The sequence below is a fragment of the Sminthopsis crassicaudata genome, chromosome 1 (genome assembly GCF_048593235.1).
Source record: "Sminthopsis crassicaudata isolate SCR6 chromosome 1, ASM4859323v1, whole genome shotgun sequence".
NCBI classification, from domain to species: Eukaryota; Metazoa; Chordata; class Mammalia; order Dasyuromorphia; family Dasyuridae; genus Sminthopsis; species Sminthopsis crassicaudata.
Genome location: NC_133617.1, coordinates 372,906,114 through 372,924,135, shown reverse-complemented (window position 1 = coordinate 372,924,135; position 18,022 = coordinate 372,906,114). Strand labels below are relative to the sequence as shown.

The following is an 18,022-nucleotide window of genomic DNA, read 5'->3' as shown; positions in this document are numbered from 1 at the left end:
TTGGTCTAGGACCTATTTTCTACCTCATGTAGACAGCCAGTGTTTATATTTGTTGTGTCCTTGTTCTCACTCTCCCCCACTTTGCAGAGGACAAATTCATTTTTACCTTTCCCCCATCTTTCAGAGTTCATCAGATGCTGCATACCTGGCAAGACATGTTGGTTTACGTGTGGGAGTCCCGCAGGCAACCCCAGCTCTCACTCTGAATAGACTTTGTGGCTCTGGCTTCCAATCTATCATCAGTGGATGTCAGGTATGGAAATATTTTATATTTGATTTTGTGGAAGGATTGTAATTACCTTAGGGGGAGATATTTACCTCATCAATAAATGTAACACTACAGCTTTTACATTTTTAGTGATAAATAGAATTCCAGAATAAAAGTAGATAGGTGCTATGACACAAGAAACAGTAAATCTGCAGTAAGAAGACCTAAGTTTTCTTGTGTCACTGCCTTGCTTTCTGATCCTGGATATGTTCCTTAATCTCTTTCTGCTCATGTATAAAAGGGGGATAATAATAGCATCTGCCTCTTAAAGTTGATATGAGAATAAAATGAGATGATACTTGTGAAGTACTTAATGTGCTATGTAAGTGTTAGCTCTTGTTATTAAATCTACCTAGAGGGTAGGGAGTCAGCATCATGTGTAAGACCACAATATATGTTTTCTGGAAAAAAAATATAAATGTTGAAAGATTTAATGGAGGGAAAAAGTATGTCAGGAAAATAAACAGCTTCTGCATTTTTGTGAGTTATTTCTGGAATAAATGAATCGATGTAGAGAGAGAAGTGACCCTAAAAATGAGGAAATAATAAGAAAACCTATACTGTGACAGAGAATAAGTTTTAAAAGTAGGATTTAAAAAAGAGAATGTTAAAAAACAAAAATAAAAAAGATTTCATGTGTAAAATGAATATGATTGTCTTTTCATTGGGTGGGAAAAAGGTTAGGAGAGAGGGAGAGAATTTGGAATTCTAAATGTTTTAAAATAAATTTTAAAAGAAAAATAGGACATAAGAGATATTACAATATGGGAGGAATGCAGCTTAAAAGGACGTCAAAGTTAAAGGTGGTGGAATGTTTTATTTTAGGCTGAATGCAATAGTGAGTCAGCAAAATTAGTAGGTTGCTAAGCCAGGTTTAAACTCAGATGTTCCATTGCCTTTAATAAAGTCACTTGACTCTTTTTTTTGTCTTGTATATCCAGCATTTAGCACATTTGCCCAGCATATAGTTGGTGCTTAATAAATGCTTATTGATTAACAATGAGTTCAGAGATTTCATAAGTGACTTAAATTATTAGAAGTCATTCCACTGAACCACTTTAATTGGGATTCTTATGTTTTCAAGGCTATTTCATTATAAACGTAAAAGACATTTCACTGGAAAACTTCTTTTTTACAGGAAATTTGTGTCAAAGATGCTGAAGTGGTACTATGTGGGGGAACAGAAAGTATGAGCCAAGCTCCCTATTGTGTCAGAAACATACGCTTTGGAACCAGGTTGGGAACAGACTTGAAGGTTGGGACCATGTTGGATTTTTATTATTACTGCCATTTTGTTGCTATACTTTTGTTTTGATGGGAGTTTTTAGGGGGGAAGAGAAAGGAAGGAAGAGGCAAAATGGATAATAAGGGGAAATGGGGGAGCTGAATCAGTAGGAAAGATATGCCTTTTGTGAATCGAGTAGTCTTTCATGCAGAGATCCTCAGTCCCATCATAACCAAGTATAATAGTAATAAAACACAATAATAATTATGTTGCTTAAAGGGTCTGTCTTCATACCATAACTTGTAAGTGCCAAGATCTCACAAAGAAGTTAGGATAAACGTCTTTCTCTCCAGATTGACAAAAATATTACTAGCAAAATAATTGTGTTCTACCAAGTTTGCTAGAAAGAAATGTATTTGTGTTTTTCAAATACTGCAGTATAATCTACTGCCATTATTGGCTATTTTGAAAGGTCTTGATGCTAAGAAATTTTACTCTTATATTTGTGCTTGTTTATTTATATTTATTTCCTAAAATATCAGAGAACCTAATTTAAATAGTAATTCTAATAAATGTTTTTACAAATACAATTTGCTTTTTTAATTTTAGAAGCTATGAAAACAAATTAATTTGGAATGAATTATTGCATATTATTTTTACAAAACCTGCTTTAACATGTTTTTTACTTATTAATGTCTTTGGTAGCTGGAAGATACTTTGTGGACTGCATTGACTGATCAGCATATTAAAACCCCCATGGCAATTACTGCTGAGAATCTTGCTGCAAAACATAAAATAAGCAGAGAAACCTGTGATAAATATGCTTTACAGTCACAACAGAGATGGAAAGCTGGTCAGTGAAATTAATTGATAAAAAATCCTTCTAGAATTTCTAACATTTGTTTTTTTTTAAATCAAAATGTTTACTAAACACTAAATTGTTAAATTATAATTATATATTTAATCGTTTATTTCAAGTAACATTTTGAGATTTAGTGTTTTCTGTCATATCTTCTTTTGGATTGTATTAGCTGATTAGATGAGGTACTTGTTGACTAATGAATTGAGCTGGACATTTTTCTTAGCTAGAGGCTTGTTACCACCATATGTAGTCATGTCTTTTGAATCCAATAGGGTCATGGAGTTTAGTTAAGGTTATACAAAATGTATCCTCTCCATACAATAATCTGGTTCTCCATGAAGAGGATGATAATATAGCAATGTTTTGTTTTGTTAATTGTATTTTGTTTTTCCAAATACATGCAAAGATAATTCATTCACCTTTGCAAAACCTTGTGTTTCAAAATATTCTCCCACTTTTCCTCTCACTCCTCTCCCCAAAACAGCAAGCAATCCAATATAGGTTAAATATGTGCAATTCTTCTAAACATATTTCTATATTCCTCATACTGCTCAAGAAAAATCAGATCAAACGGGAAAAAACATGAGAAAGGGAGAAAAATTAAAAAGTGAAAATAATATGCTTTGATTCACATTCAATCTCTATAATTCTCTTTCTGAATGCGAATGGCCCTTTCTCTATCTCAGGTCTATTGGAATTGCCTTGAATCACCTCATTGATGAAAACAACCAACCCCATCACTGTTAATCATCACAAAATCTTATTACTGTATACAGTATTCTGTATAGCAATGTCTTTATCAAAATGATTATGAAATAAAAAAATGTTTGCCAGAAAGAAAAGAAGAGATTATAAGAATGGACTTGTGATGTCAGCAAGTTGAAAAACTAGGGTGAATTATGAATGGCTGGGAAATTCCATCTACGAAATTGTGGAGGATGAGGTGTCATAAATATCAGCCTGTCATCCTGGCTTAACTTACTTACATTTCATGTTGAGCTAGTATGCTTTCCCCAATAAATTTAAATTCCTAGAAGGAGAGTGATCTTTTTTAAATTTCTTCTGTTTTCTCCTCAGTGCTTATCTGCATGCTGCATATTCTTTAAATAAATATTTTTAGCTTCTTTTTAATTAAACTTTTTAAACTTCCGAAAGAATAAAGCAAGAGTATTTTTCCAATGTATCATCCTTATTTTTAAATGGGCCAGGTTTTTTGTTTATAATCTTTATTTTATAGAGAGACAGTAGTATGGCAGAGAGACTTTATTTTACAGCTCTGCAAATGAGGCCCCGAGACTTGAAGTGACTCACCAAAAGATGAATGGGTGAATGAATGAATGGACAAATGAATGAATAAAAAAGCATGTGTGTAATGCTTAGATAGAAATGGAAATAGTAAGTAGTACATCCAGGATCCCAGAAATTCTTTCATTTCAAATCCATACTTTTTCATCATACTTACCAGCCTCTCCATTTAAGTAAGATCTTCTGAGGTTGAGTCAGACGCTCTGGATTTGAGAACTATTTGTCCATGGCCAAAACACTTGAATGTTCTGAGATTTTCATATGTAAAATTGAAATTATATTGGCATCATTGATCTCACGAGTTTTTTGAGGAAAGTTCTTTACAAAGCAGAAAGTGCTATATAAATCTGAGTTGTTGACTTAAAATCCTAAAATTTAGAATGACAAGTTAATTTTAGACTTCATCTGGTCCACTCTCCTCAGTGATTCCAACAGATGGGCCTTTGGATGACTAGGTCCAGTGAAAAGAGATTCATGTACTCATGAGGTCATTTATAGTTTAAAGATTTCAAATAGCTAAAAAAAATTAATATATTAAACTCCTTGTAAATTCTGCCCCAGAGTCCTTTACTTGGTCTTTGTGATTTAAGGGGGAAAAAATTGGTTTTTCTTCTCTATGGTGGATTTAAAAATATTTGAAGAGGGCTATCTTATCTTAGCTGTCTCTAAGCTAACTACACTGAATTCCCTTTGACCATTCTTCATAGAAGTTTTCAAGACTTCACCATAATAAAGTTATCCTGTACAAATTCAGGTTTTCCAATATCCATTTTCCAAAGTGGTACCCCCAATTGAATGGTCTTTCAAATGAGGTCTAATCAGTGCAGAGCATACTGAGACTGTTACATCTTAATTTAGACATTATGTTTCTTCTATTAATACAGCCTGAGAAATCCTTGGGCATTTTAGTATGCATGTACAATGTTGGTTTATAATTAACTTTTTATTAAGGATGTACTTTGTCACCTTATGTCGTTATACAAGCAGAAGAATATTAGGTGGAGAAATAGATACCATATTAACATAGTTGCTATGAGACAACATTGCTTAACTTAAATCAAGCATCTGTTGCTTAAAATGGGTGGTATGTATATATGCATATACATGTGTGATGATGTACTTATCTAATACGTGCATACACATATATATGTATATGCTTATGTAAGCACAGCCATGTACTTATTTATGAGTATATTCACTGTCTATATGTAAATCTATGCACATAGGCATATATGAATGTGGGGAGATTTATATGTATGAATTGAATATCTCATGCTTTTATAATATACATTAATTACAATCACATAATACATAATCATGTGTATACATATGATTATATATTTATGTATATAAATCACATATTTAATTATATATTATGTATATAACTTAATAAAAACATACTTAAAGACTTAGTGTACTACTCTGTACCTATGGGGAAATATATATGTGTATGTATTTGTGTGTATGTTATATATAAAAATTCATATATATATATAATATATAAACAACAAAATTAAACTATCTCTTATGATATATTACATAATTTATGATATGATAATATATTTTATAGAATAAGGTATATACATATAACATCATTTGAATATTATATGATGTATCTATACACATATATATCCTCATAGATGCATAGTAATGTCCTAGGTGTTTAGGTAGGGGAAGAATGTTGTTGTTTTTAATAGGTTAAGTATCTTGATAGTCTTATTATAGAGGCAAACTAATGGAAGCTTAGACTAAAGTCTAATGCAAAGAATGACTCAGAAATTGTTTCAACTTTTTTATAGAATTTTTTTTTTGGATTTTAAAATTTTTATTCTTAAAAAAAATCATTCTGTTGTTTCAGCTAATGATGCTGGCTACTTTAATAATGAAATGGCACCAATTGAAGTGAAAACAAGGAAGGGAAAAGACATGATGCGAATGGATGAACATCCCCGTCCGCAAACAACTTTGGAACAACTGGCAAAGCTCTCACCAGTCTTCAAGAAAGATGGAACAGTCACTGCAGGAAATGCTTCAGTAGGTGTTGACTCTAGGATGTTTGGTCTATTCTAAAAGCAATTGCCAGAAAGAAATGTGTCACAGGGGTTTTAGATTATTTAATTTTATTTTTTCTCAATAATGTTTCATTTTTTTTCAAATACATATAAAGATAGTTTTCAAGATTCATTTTTGTAAGATTTTGTGTTCCAAATTTTTTTCTCTCTCCCTTATTTCTTCCCTCCCCAAGACAGAAAGTAATTTGATATAGCTCATACACATATAATCATTTTAAAGATATTTCCACATTTGTCTTGTTGTGCAAGAAAAATAAGATGGAGGGAGGGGGAGACATGGAAAAGAAAAAGCAGAAAAAAAGGGAGTGAAAATACTTTCCTTAAAAATAGTATCCTTATTGTTCCCTATGCCCATTAGAGAAGGCTTGACTGTCTTTCCTATTTACAATATCCCCAAGCAAACAGTGTTTCTTCAGTATCATTTTCCATTCATTTTAATTACCCCTGCTGTCATTACCTTTGCTCAGACACCTATTGCTTTGGATTATTATCATTTTCACTTAATATTGCTTTTCTTTTAAAGGGAGTGTCTGATGGAGCTGGAGCTGTGATCATAGCAAGTGAAGATGCTGTTAAAAAGCATAACCTGACTCCACTTGCCAGAGTTGTGGGCTACTTTGTATCTGGATGTGATCCAAATATTATGGGCATTGGTAAGTTAGACTGAAAATGAATTGTCCACTTCAATTAATTTTGATAGAGATGAGATTTTTAAAGCTATCAGTATAGCAGTTTAATGTTGATGTCCCTAGGTAACTCTAAATTCTTTGAGGTATTAATAAGTACTAAAAGGGCAAGTCCTCAGTCAATCAACTAGGATATATGGCCACTGGAGGTTCTTGATGAGAAAGTGAGGACCTTGTATAGCCCTTCCTCACTTAAACCCAATTCACTTGCATGTCCTGGCATTGCCTCCCTGATATCATGATTCCATTGCTTTACAAAGCAATTACTATGTGAACGGTACTATTCTCTATAATGTAGGAATAACCTCCTCCCCATTCCCCCCAAAAAAACTAGTTCCTTCTCTCAAGAAGCTTATAATCTAACTGGAAAAATGACTGAGTCCTGCAGAACCATGATGCTTGCTGCAGGTGTGGATAGGCAAAAATAGGATCCTGGTTCTTCAAGTTCAACATCTTTTATCATAAAATAAAAGATGACACAATGAGAACATTAACTTCCCATTCTTGTGGTCCATACTATCTCGACATTTGATCAAAAGAGTGATCAGACATTAGTGTGAAAGAATTGTTTTTCTTGTCTGGCTTGAATAGAGCAACAAAAATAACATTTGTCATAGTCTTCAACTTCCCCTCAGCTGGCCAAGTCTACCAACTCTAGGGTGTCAGTGGCAGTATAGGCTTAAGTAGTTTTAACAAGGGAATCTCTTATGTTTTATTTTATTTTATTATTAAAACTTTTTATTTTCAAAACATATGCATAGATACTTTTCAACATTCACCCCTACAAAACATTGTGTTCCAAATTTTTTCCCTCCCTTCCCCCATCCTCTCCCCTACAGGGCAGATAATCCAATATATGTTAAACATATGCAATTCCTCTATACATATTTCCACATTTATTATGCTGCACAAGAAAGATCAAAAAGGGAAAAAATGAGAAAGAAAAAAACAAGCAAGCAAATAGCAACAACCACAAAAATGATGAAAATTCCATGTTGTGATTCCTATCCCAGTCCCTATAGTTTTCTCTTTGGATGCAGATAGCTCTCTCTATCACAAGTCTGTTGGAATTGACCTGAATCATCTTGTTGTTGAAAAAAACCACATCCATCAGAATTGATGATAATCTTGTTGCTGTGTACAATGTTTTCTTGGTTCTATTCACTTCACTTAGCATCAGTTGGTATAAGTTTCTCCAGACCTTTCTGAAATCATCCTGCTGATTGTTTCTTATAGAATAATAATATTCCATTACACTCATATGCCATATGAGTATAATTCCCCAACTGATGGGCAGCACTCAGTTTCCAGTTTCTTGCCACTACTAAAATGGTTGCCACAAACATTTTTTGCACATGTAGATCCTTTTCCCTCCTTTATGATCTCTTTGGGATATAGACCCAGTAGAGACACTGCTAGATTAAAAGATATGCACAGTTTGGTTGTCTTTTGGGCATAGTTCCAAATTGTTCTCCAGACTGATTGGAACAATTCACAACTTCACCAATGATGTATTGTAGTGTCTCAGTTTTCCCATATCCCTTCCAACATTTGTCATTATCTTTTCCTGCCATCTTAGCCAATCTGAGAAGTGTAAAGTGGTACCTCAGAATTGTCTTAATTTGTATTTCCCCAATCAATAATGATTTATAGCATTTTTTCTTCTGGCTATATGGCTTTAATTTCTTCATCTGACCCCTGTATGTTCATGCTCTACTAAGTGCTTCATTCATTACTTCTTGTTGGTGGGGCAGGAATGTTGACTTTTCAACATTTATCCAGTGTCGCCTGGGCTTTGGCAGGTGGGGAGACTTCAGGGCATTCTGTTATTTCTGTTTAGAGACTCATACCAAAATGTTGGTATGCTGGAGATGAATATTTTGGCCATAGTACTTCAACCCCTCAGAGGGGTTGCGGGCTATATAGAGAGCAAAGCCCTATATTGATGGAATCATACATCCTTGAAGCCAGTTATGTAGTCATTAGTACTTGTAGAGTGTATGATAAGGAGGGATGGGATCGTGCAGGAAGCTTAGCACCTCTGGTTTGAGGATTTAATGAGCTCTTTTCAGGTCTGCTCATCTATCATTGGTGTCTGCCTTTCACCCAATTCTCACCTGTGACTCCAAAAAATTGTAGCATGAACAACAGTAAACAGTCTCGTCAGACAGGCTAAACCTGATTGAGGGCCTCAGATCCATGGGTGAGTTAGGGGAGGGTCTACCCTAAGACTTTCCTTGGCTGAATGGCCAGAGGAGGACAATTTGTTCCAACAGTCATGAAGGAGGCTGAAGCCAGCTCTGTGGATCATTTAGAGCTTGGAGGTTATCCATTGCATCCCTGCCTATCACCAATAGATCTGACTTTTGTCCTGCCATTGGACTTCAGTGACCCTGGAAGAGAGAGTGAAACTGATGACTTTGTGCAAATTTGCCTTATTTAATTCATTCAGGAGTCAAGAAGTCACTCATAATGTCAAAAACAAAGGACAAATGACAGTAATCATAGATAGACCAGGCCATAAGCATATAATTGTTCTAATTAAACTTTGATTGATTACCAGTTTGATTTATTTTGTTTAAATTCTTAAAGACGCAGTTAGATGGTGCAGTGGATGCTCAGGAAGTCCTAATTCAAATCCAGCCTATGGGTTTGAAATACTAGTTGTGACTCGGGGTAAGCCAGTTAACATCCACTTGCCTCAATTTCTTCAAGTATAAAATGTACAAATAATAGCACCTACTCATAAAATGAAATATTTGTAAAATGATTATTAGTGTAATATCCAGCATATATGAGGTATTTAATAATTGCTTATTCCCTTCCCTATTCATTCCATGTAAAGTTTCTCTATTATTTCTAGCATCTTTTCTACAAAGTAACTCATTTTTTCCATAACTCGTTTTATTTAATCTAACCTTCACATTAAGAAACTACTACCTCCGCTGCTATTACCTTCTTTATGGCCCAAATATTACTGAAAAGACATCATTCCAGTCTTTGCCACCCTGGTTTTATTAGAAGCTTTAGCAGAACAAAGAGCACAATCGTCCCCTCATCTTCTGTCCTGTAATGATGACATCTTATTCAGTCTTGCTGTGTAGGTCAAGTTTTCTGTTTCCTCATGATCACATATTTAAGGCATTTAAAACCCTTCTTCCCCTGGCCCTGCCCTACCTTTCCATATTTTTTTTTTAATCCTTCTTTTCTTCCACATACACTACAATCCATCTATTTTGACCTCCTTGCAGTTTTTTAAGTGCATTACTCTATCCCTTACCTCCATGGCTATCCTTCATAACTGAAATGCTCTCCCTTCTTACTTCCAATCCCTGGTTTCCTTCAGCCCAGATCCCATCTTTTGCATTAAAAAGCTTTGCTCAGTCTAGTTCTTCCACTGCTATTCTTCTCCTGTTTGATAACCTTCATCTACACTATATATATATATATATATATATATATATATATATATATATATATATATATATATATATATATATATATATATATATATATATATATATAATTACATGTAGTAATTGCTTTAAAAAAATCGATTGACTCAATTAATGATATACTGAAGGATGCGGGGCGATTATAGAATCACAAAGTCTGAGTTGGAAGGGATCTGAAGTTATCTAGGACAGTCTATATTAGAACAAATTAATCATTCTGTTAGAATATTAGCTTCTCTGTTCAGGAAAAGGAGATATTTTGTGTCACATATATATCTAGATTTTTTTTTAACTTCTTATAGGTCCTGTTCCTGCCATCAGTGGTGCATTAAAAAAGTCAGGACTGAACCTGAAAGACATGGATTTGGTTGAAGTAAGTATTCTGCCTTTTACAGTAAGAATAAAAGGACCCATTATCAATGGCTTTCACCTTAGCACTTTTATAGTAATAATTTATTTATTTATATAAGTAGCACTTTAAATTTTGCAAAGTAGTGCTACTGACATTTTAAAATGTATCCAAAGTCTTTTCATCCTGCTTAAAGAAGTCCTGGTGATGGATTGATTGCATATCTATTGCCTGAGGATAGGATAAATAAATTTTAAAAGGTTCCTTGCCAGCTTATCTGCAATGGTGCTGGATTGTTTGATTACATCAGTCTCTGGGAGACTGCAAAGTTAGAAAGAGGTTGCAATTTGCAATAGCAGGAAAAATAACCACATCAATGACTATCATTTACTAAGCATATGCTGTACGCCAATCATTGGGCAAAGTACTTTATAAATATTACCTCATTTGATACCCACAATAGCCTTGGCAGGAGAGTATCCCCATTCTGCAGTTGAGGAAACAGAGGCAAACAGGTCAAATGACTTCCCAAAAAGTCATTTGAAAACGACTTAGGTCTTTTTGAGTTCAGGCTCATTGCACTATCTATTTATTATGCCATCCAGCTGCCTAATTTATTAGACAGTTATTGTGTTGCCAGGCCACATGATAGATGTACCAACTCAGAAAAACCGCAGATGCTTGTTTGTATACCTTCTTGCTTGTGTACTTCAAACGGCACAATTGTAAACATATAGCCTTGAGATGATGCCCTTGGGATTCTAGATAATGAACTTGGTCTCCTGAGGGAAGATGACTGATGAAATATGCTTAAAAATTAGTGACCAGCTATGTGGATCTGGTTCTCATAAATCAGGATAGCAGAGGTCCAGGTCATAGTCCTTAAAAATACTTATTGTTTTCTCTCCTAAGCCTTTCATTCTCCAGGTTTGTCATCCCTAGTTCTTTCACCACATATGGCATACTTTCTGGTTCCCTGTTATTCCAGCTGTCATCTGTACCCATTTCATTTTGTCTGCAACTCTCCTAAAATGCAGTGTGTCACTCTAAATACTATTTATTTATAAATAAAGTGGTTTAGATGATGGCTGACCAAGACAGAATATAATGGAATGGTTATGTCTTCCCTTGTTCTGCATATTGAATTCATTGAATTGAAAGCCAGAACTGGAAGAGGCTGAGAGATCACCAGTTCTATATCCTTCATTTTTACAAATGAGGAAACTGAGAGTTGGTGATAGTCTTGATGATAGTTTACACAAGTAATGAACATCAGAATTGGGATTTGAATATCTGACCTAATCCAAAGTGGGGGTCTAGAGCATTAGCATTGGCTTTACAGCACAAATTAGTTGGATGTCACAAGTACAACAGCAAGTTGGGAAGTGCATAAAAAAATCAGCATGTAACATTAGCTATGTTACAGTGTTAACTCTTAGCCAACCTAGATATCTGGCCAAAAAGTCTAGAAACTGTAATCATCATTGAGAAACAGTTAAGATCTAGAACTAGTAATAGAATTTAAAAACTGCTGGCTTATAAAACAAACATTTGATGAGAAGCCAGCTCCAAAGCAGAGATTTAACCTGATATCTGGACACAAGTCACACTGTGTACAAATACAAAAACTCTTTATAAAGTCACCTAAAATGTCGATCCAGATAGAATAAATGTAAAATCTACAAAAAAGAGAGTTATGAATTAAAACTAATACGTGGCTACAGGGTACATTAGACAGAGGGTCAGGCCTAAAATCAGGAAGACTCATTTTCTTGAGTTCAAATCTCCAGCTTCAGACCCTTCCTAGTTGTGGGACTCTGGACAAGTCACTGCTTGTCTCAGTTTTCTCATCTGTAAAATGAGCAGGGAAAAAGAAATGGCCAATTACTCTAGTATCTTTGCCAAGAAAACACTAAATAGGGTTATAAAAAGTTGGACATGACTGTAATGACTGAACAACAACAGTCTGAATTACTTTAGCTAACCAGTGTTTTACCCTTTCTCCTGAAGGTGAATGAAGCTTTTGCTCCCCAGTACCTAGCTGTGGAAGAATCTTTGCAGCTCGACCCAAGCAAAACCAATGTAAATGGAGGAGCCATCGCCCTGGGCCACCCTTTGGCAGCCTCTGGGACACGGATCACTGCTCATCTGGTTCATGAATTAAGGTATTCATGGGAAGTTACTGTATTTCGTCTCATTCTCATTTTCAAACAGCCATGTCTTTCTGGGCTTTACAGCACAAATTGGTTGGATGTCACAAGTACAACGGCAAGTTGGGAAGTGCATAAAAAAATCAGCATGTGAAATTATGTACTTTTATATTTAGGATCATAAACTGGAAGGGGCTCAGAGATCACATGGTCCAGGCTCCTTTATTTTTACAAATGAGGAAATTGAGACTTGGTGATAGTCTTGATGTGCCCAAGTTCACACAAGTAATAAACATCAGAATTGGTACTGGAATATCCGACCCAATCCAAAAACAATGAATATGTGTTTTATTGTTGTTTTGTCTTCTTCTGTTGTGATGGTCTTAGGTTATTTAGTTTAGACTTATCCTATCCCAGCTGGTTACATTTTAGGAAGCAATGTGATAAATGGCAGAGCTTTGCTTCAGGAGTCATAAGAACCAAGATTCAAATCCTAGCCTGTTACTCCACCAATCTAGATTACTTCCCCCTGTGCCTTCATATGGGCATCATGAACCGCTCTAACCAAAACCAGCTCCTCACCATGTTGCTTACCACATCATCTCCTCATAGACCACTGAGGACAGGTGAGCAGGGGCTTCCTTGCGGAGCTGCTTTGGGATGGTTTCCATGATCCGTGCCAATAGTTCAAGGTTTTGGATTCACCAAGAAAGCTCTGTTCTCTTAAGCTAAAGAACTGGAGGGATTGCCGTGGCGCTGACCTGAAAGAAATGAACATTGTGCATTTTAAAAAATAGCTGATGAGCTCTGATTTGTTTTCCCCAATAGTGTTTTATTTTTTCCAATTACATGTAAAGATAGTTTTCAACATTCATTTCTAAAAGATTTTGTTTTCTAAATTTTTTCTCCTTCCTCCCAAAACACTAAGCAATCCGATGTAGATTATACATATACAGTCACTTAAAAAATATTTCCGTATTACTCATGTTGTGAAAGAAAAATAGGACAAAAGGGGAAAGCCATGAGAAAGAAAAAGCAAACCAAAAGTGGAAATAGAGGGGTTCATTCTTCATTCAGTCTCCATAGTTCTCTCTGGATGGGGATTCCCATCCCAGGTCTATCAGGGTCACCTCATTGATAAGTCTGTCACAGTTGATCATCATATAGTCTTGTTGTGAAGTATATAATGATCCCCTAGTTCTGCTCCTTTCACTCAGCATCAGTTGATTTAAGTCTCTCCAAGCCTCTCATATTTATCCTGCTGGTCATTTCTTACAGAGCAATAATATTCCATAACATTCATGTACCATAATTTACCCAACCATTCACCAATTGATGGATTTCATATCCAATTTTAATGACTGAATAAGAATACTATGGAAAGAAACCAGCTCTTTTCATAGTGGCTAGAAACTGGAAGATGAATGGATGTCCATCAATTGGTGAAACTGAATGGATGTTTCCAGTTTCTGGCCACCACAAAGAGGGCTGCCACAAACATTCTTGCACATACAGGTCCCTTTCCCTTCTTTAAGATCTTTGAGATGTAAGCCCAGTAGTAACACTGCTGGGTCAGAGGGTGTGCACAGTTTGGTTGCCCTTTGGGCACAGTTCCAAATTAAAGCTCTGATCTAGAAGACACTTCAGTCCCAAGACCAAAAGAGGAAGAGTCATTCCCAAGCTAAGCTCTTACTCTTTATTCCCAGCATCTATTGGAGAGACTGACGCCATTTTCCCATTTTAAGACAAGGGCTCCCCCTTCTGGCCACCTTGGGTTTGTACCGTTCAGCTTGACAGAGAAAGCATAAAGAAGCAATCATGGGATTATAAATTTAGAGCCTTCCTGGCCTTTAGGACCAGTTAGTCAAAAAACACTGAAAAACCACCCATCTAAGCCCCTGTTTTATAAAGGAGAGAGCTGAGCCTGGAGAGAAGTGACTGGGGGCTCCCATAATCTCGTGATGGCTTCTTGCTGTCCTCACTTGCGGCACTCCATCTCCCATCTCCGTGCCTTTGCCACGGCAGTGCCTCATACCTGGGACACTCTCCTTTGTTACCTCTGATTCCTGACTTCCTTGGCTTCCTTCAAGGTCAGCTCCAGCCCCACTTTCTGTCAGAGATTTTCCCGCCAGCCTCCTCTCCGTGCCTTGTCCCCTCCCCCCCATATCAGCTCTGTATATAAAGGTTGTTCCTGACATTAAATATAAATGCCTTGAAAGGTACCATACATTTTCTTTATGATCCCAGGACTAACCACAGTGCATACTGAACACTAAATAAAATAATAAAAAAATACTAAACACTTATAAATGAACACTTAAACGTTAGTCCCACTACTGGCTCTGGCACCACAGCACTCATTCCACATCACTCCTAATCCTAACTGCCCAGAGGCCAATCGGTGATCGATTGTTGGACCTGAAGCCAGGAAGATCTGAGTTCAGCTGTGGCCCCCTAGCTCTTAGGCCACTGGATTTCTGCCTGCCTCAGTCTCCTCATCTGAAAATAGGGATAAGAACACAACCTGCTTCCCAGAGTTGTTGTGGAAAGCGAAAGATTCAACCTATGTAAGGCACCTTGCAAACATCTAAGTGCAATATAAATGTTGTTATTATTGTTATTAAATCACACAGGTCTTCCTGACTCCAAGCCTAGCAATCTATCCACTGCACCACTAGCTGCAAACATGTAATTGCTAGCAAACATTAGTATTACTCTGATTTGTTTTACTAATGAAATATTTTCATCCTATCCCCTTCAAAAACTCCCCCTCATTTTTCTCCTCACCCTGCCCCCAACAACTCTCCGTGTCCTTCTGTGCTTTATTTCAAAATTCTTCCCTCAGTGCCATCCTGAAATGTGTTCTTTGGGAAGCCTTATCAAGCCATTTGTGAGAGGAGGAGGGGCAAACATTATCCCCACTTGCATGTCTTTGGGAAACTGTTAGTAAACAGCCTAGGAGTCAGCTTCCTCCCTCTGTAACTTGAGAAGTTAGTGTAGATAACCCCTGAAGTCTCTTCTAGCTCTCAAACTCGTGACCCCATTGCTCCCTGACTTCACGTCTGGCGCTGAACCACATGCTTTGCAGGAAGAATAAAGTTGAATTTAGACTGAAGAGCCATAAATGACAACACCAGGATCAATAAAGGAGCTTCTGGTTTCACTCAGCTATGTTGAGTGCTTGGTTGAGCCAAGTGGAAAAATAATGCCATTAAACTCCTAGCGCTTTCCTTACATTACTTGATTTGATGTTCACTATGATTCTGTGATGTAGGGAGGCCAGAGGGCATTCCCTTTTTTGTAAATGAGGAAACATTTGAATGACTTGACAGATGTTTGGAAGATCTGCACATTTAACCTCTATCAGGTTACTTACTGTAAGTAAACCTTGGAACACAAGGTTTTGCAAAAATGAATGTTGAAAAACACCTTTGCATGTATTTGGAAAAATAAAGTACTATTTTTAAAAAGGATTGAATAACTGCCTAAAGTCACATGACTCTGGCGTCATTGCTAGGTTTGGAACCCATGTGACTCCTTTTCTAGTATTCCTTTCAATGATTTTAAAGGCAGCTGGTGAAATATGGATAGTGAGTTTGGGTGTTGTGTCGTCAGGAAGTCCTGAGTTCAGATCTAGCCTCAAATACTTACTAGCTGTGTGATCTTAGATGAGCCACTTAATCTGTATTTTTCTCAGTTTACTCCATTATAAAATGAGATAATAATAGCACCCACTCTGAGTTGTTTTGAGGATCAAATGAGATAATCTTTGCAAAAGTGTCAGCTCTATGTAAATACTGTTTCCCTTCCCCATCTTCCAAAACAATTTCAGCTATGAGAAGCATCTTCAAAAAGGTTTTTAGAGTGTAAGCTTGTCTCTAGTGGGCTTGGAACCTGATATTACATACTCTAAAGAAGACTAATTCATCTTCTTCAAGAATCAAAAAGAGCCAAAACGTTTCTAAAACTATCCATTCATTAAGACTCATTTATTCCATCCAAACCCAGAATCTGAGACTGTTCATTGGAAGAGTACAGGGATGGGGAAGTCTGCATCTCCTAAAGTAAACCTTATCTACTGCTTTCTCTTCTAGACGGCGAAGTGGAAAGTATGCAGTTGGATCAGCTTGTATTGGTGGTGGCCAAGGAATCGCTCTTATCATTGAGAACACGGCCTGAGGACACAAGGACACAGCAACTAGAGTCCTTAGTCTGTAAACATTTATTTGCTAAATTGTGTGAAAGAAAAATAATAACCTTCACAAAACTGACCTTGTGTTAACAAAGAAACTTCCAGTGGTCCCGGGGGTAAAGAGAGATGGGGATTCTGAAGTTACCAAGGCAGAGAAATCCATTTATTTATGCAAGATGTGTGCTCATCTTTAAACTGCTTTTCCAGATTTGGCACCAGTAATATAAAACGTATCTCTCAGCCAAAACTTAATTAAGGTAACTTGACAAAACTAGGATTCCTGCCATATAACCGCCAAATATGCCTTTCTGCCTTACTGCATAATTGCAAGGCCATCTTGCCAATTGTTGCCTTAACTCTCTAATTAGTTACCTGGTTCACTCCTGTCCTTTAAAGAGGTGTTTCTCATTTCATAATCAAAAGGCTTTTATTGATCATTTTTGAAGTTATGTTTGTTGTATATTAAAGGCATTTCAGAGATCATCTGTGACAAAAATTGTCATAAAATATCAATAAAAAGTCATCTCAATTTCAAATTACCTTAAGTGGCTCATTTTTGCAGTACTTTATGACTTACAGAGTGCTTTCCTCAAATCATTAGCTGGTAGGTCATGTAAATATGATGCCATTTAACAAGATAGAATCAGACAGATCAATTGATGTGCCCACAGTTATGTATAGCTGGTGAGGGTGGATTTGATTTGATTAATAACTGTAGCTCCCAGGCCCTCATTAGTGACAGGTGATAAAAGATAAAACCACTATCTCATTCAGAAACACAAAGCAAGAAAAGAATGATAATTACATTAACAATACATCCCTCAGACTGAGGGCACACCCTTATACTAAGGCACTTAAGTCCTTAGACTGAATAAGCCATAAATGACAACAGGAGGATTAATAAAGGAGCTTCTGGTTTCACTCAGCTACGCATAACTTATTGCCATAAGTATCTAGGGGGTACAGTCTTAAGCATTCCATGAAGACACATATAAGCATATTCAGGCCCAAGACAACTTAGTTCTGGATTGGGGAACATTATGTCCTTTTTCTCCCTCAGAGAATCTACCCAATTAGTTCTCTGATGGAAAAGGCCATTCCTTTTTTGGGTCTCCCTGCTTTCTTGATGGCAAGGCGGAAGAGGGAGAAACAGTCATTCTTCCAAGTAGTAGATGGCTGGGCAAAGACTTTTTCCTTAAGTTTGCTTTCTGGATCTAACTGCAAGAATTTTCTGGTCCCAGCTCTGAGAATTATTTTCAGATCAAGCTCTGAGGTCTGGTCTTGACCAACTTTGCCTACTCCAAAGCAGGTTCTCTTGGCCCACCTCTGTGTTAAAACAAAATTCACATTTCTGTCAACTGAGCCACAACAAGTATAGTATTGTTCCACAGTCACCAAAGAATTCTAGGTGTCTGGGTTTCCCAGCTATCAACCTTAAAGTCTTATCAGTCATGTGCA

General features: G+C 36.4%; 1 protein-coding gene across 2 annotated transcripts in view; it reads left to right on the top strand.

Annotated features, from left to right (window-relative positions):
- ACAA2 (acetyl-CoA acyltransferase 2) overlaps positions 1 to 17,100 on the top strand; it is a 31,237-nt gene extending 14,137 nt beyond the window's left edge. The window contains exons 3-10 of one of the 2 annotated variants that reach the window (XR_012484409.1): positions 125 to 253; positions 1,407 to 1,523; positions 2,199 to 2,346; positions 5,519 to 5,694; positions 6,256 to 6,385; positions 10,176 to 10,267; positions 12,211 to 12,387; positions 16,467 to 17,100. Coding sequence is in view for 1 of the 2 variants with exons in the window: in XM_074279361.1 (XP_074135462.1) it covers positions 125 to 253; positions 1,407 to 1,523; positions 2,199 to 2,346; positions 5,519 to 5,694; positions 6,256 to 6,385; positions 10,176 to 10,246; positions 12,233 to 12,387; positions 16,467 to 16,551 (1,011 nt within the window). In the remaining variant the exon portion in view is untranslated. The remainder of the gene's footprint in view (positions 1 to 124; positions 254 to 1,406; positions 1,524 to 2,198; positions 2,347 to 5,518; positions 5,695 to 6,255; positions 6,386 to 10,175; positions 10,268 to 12,210; positions 12,388 to 16,466) is intronic. The other variant, XM_074279361.1, reaches the window with a different exon arrangement.
- The last annotated feature ends 922 nt before the right edge of the window (positions 17,101 to 18,022 follow it).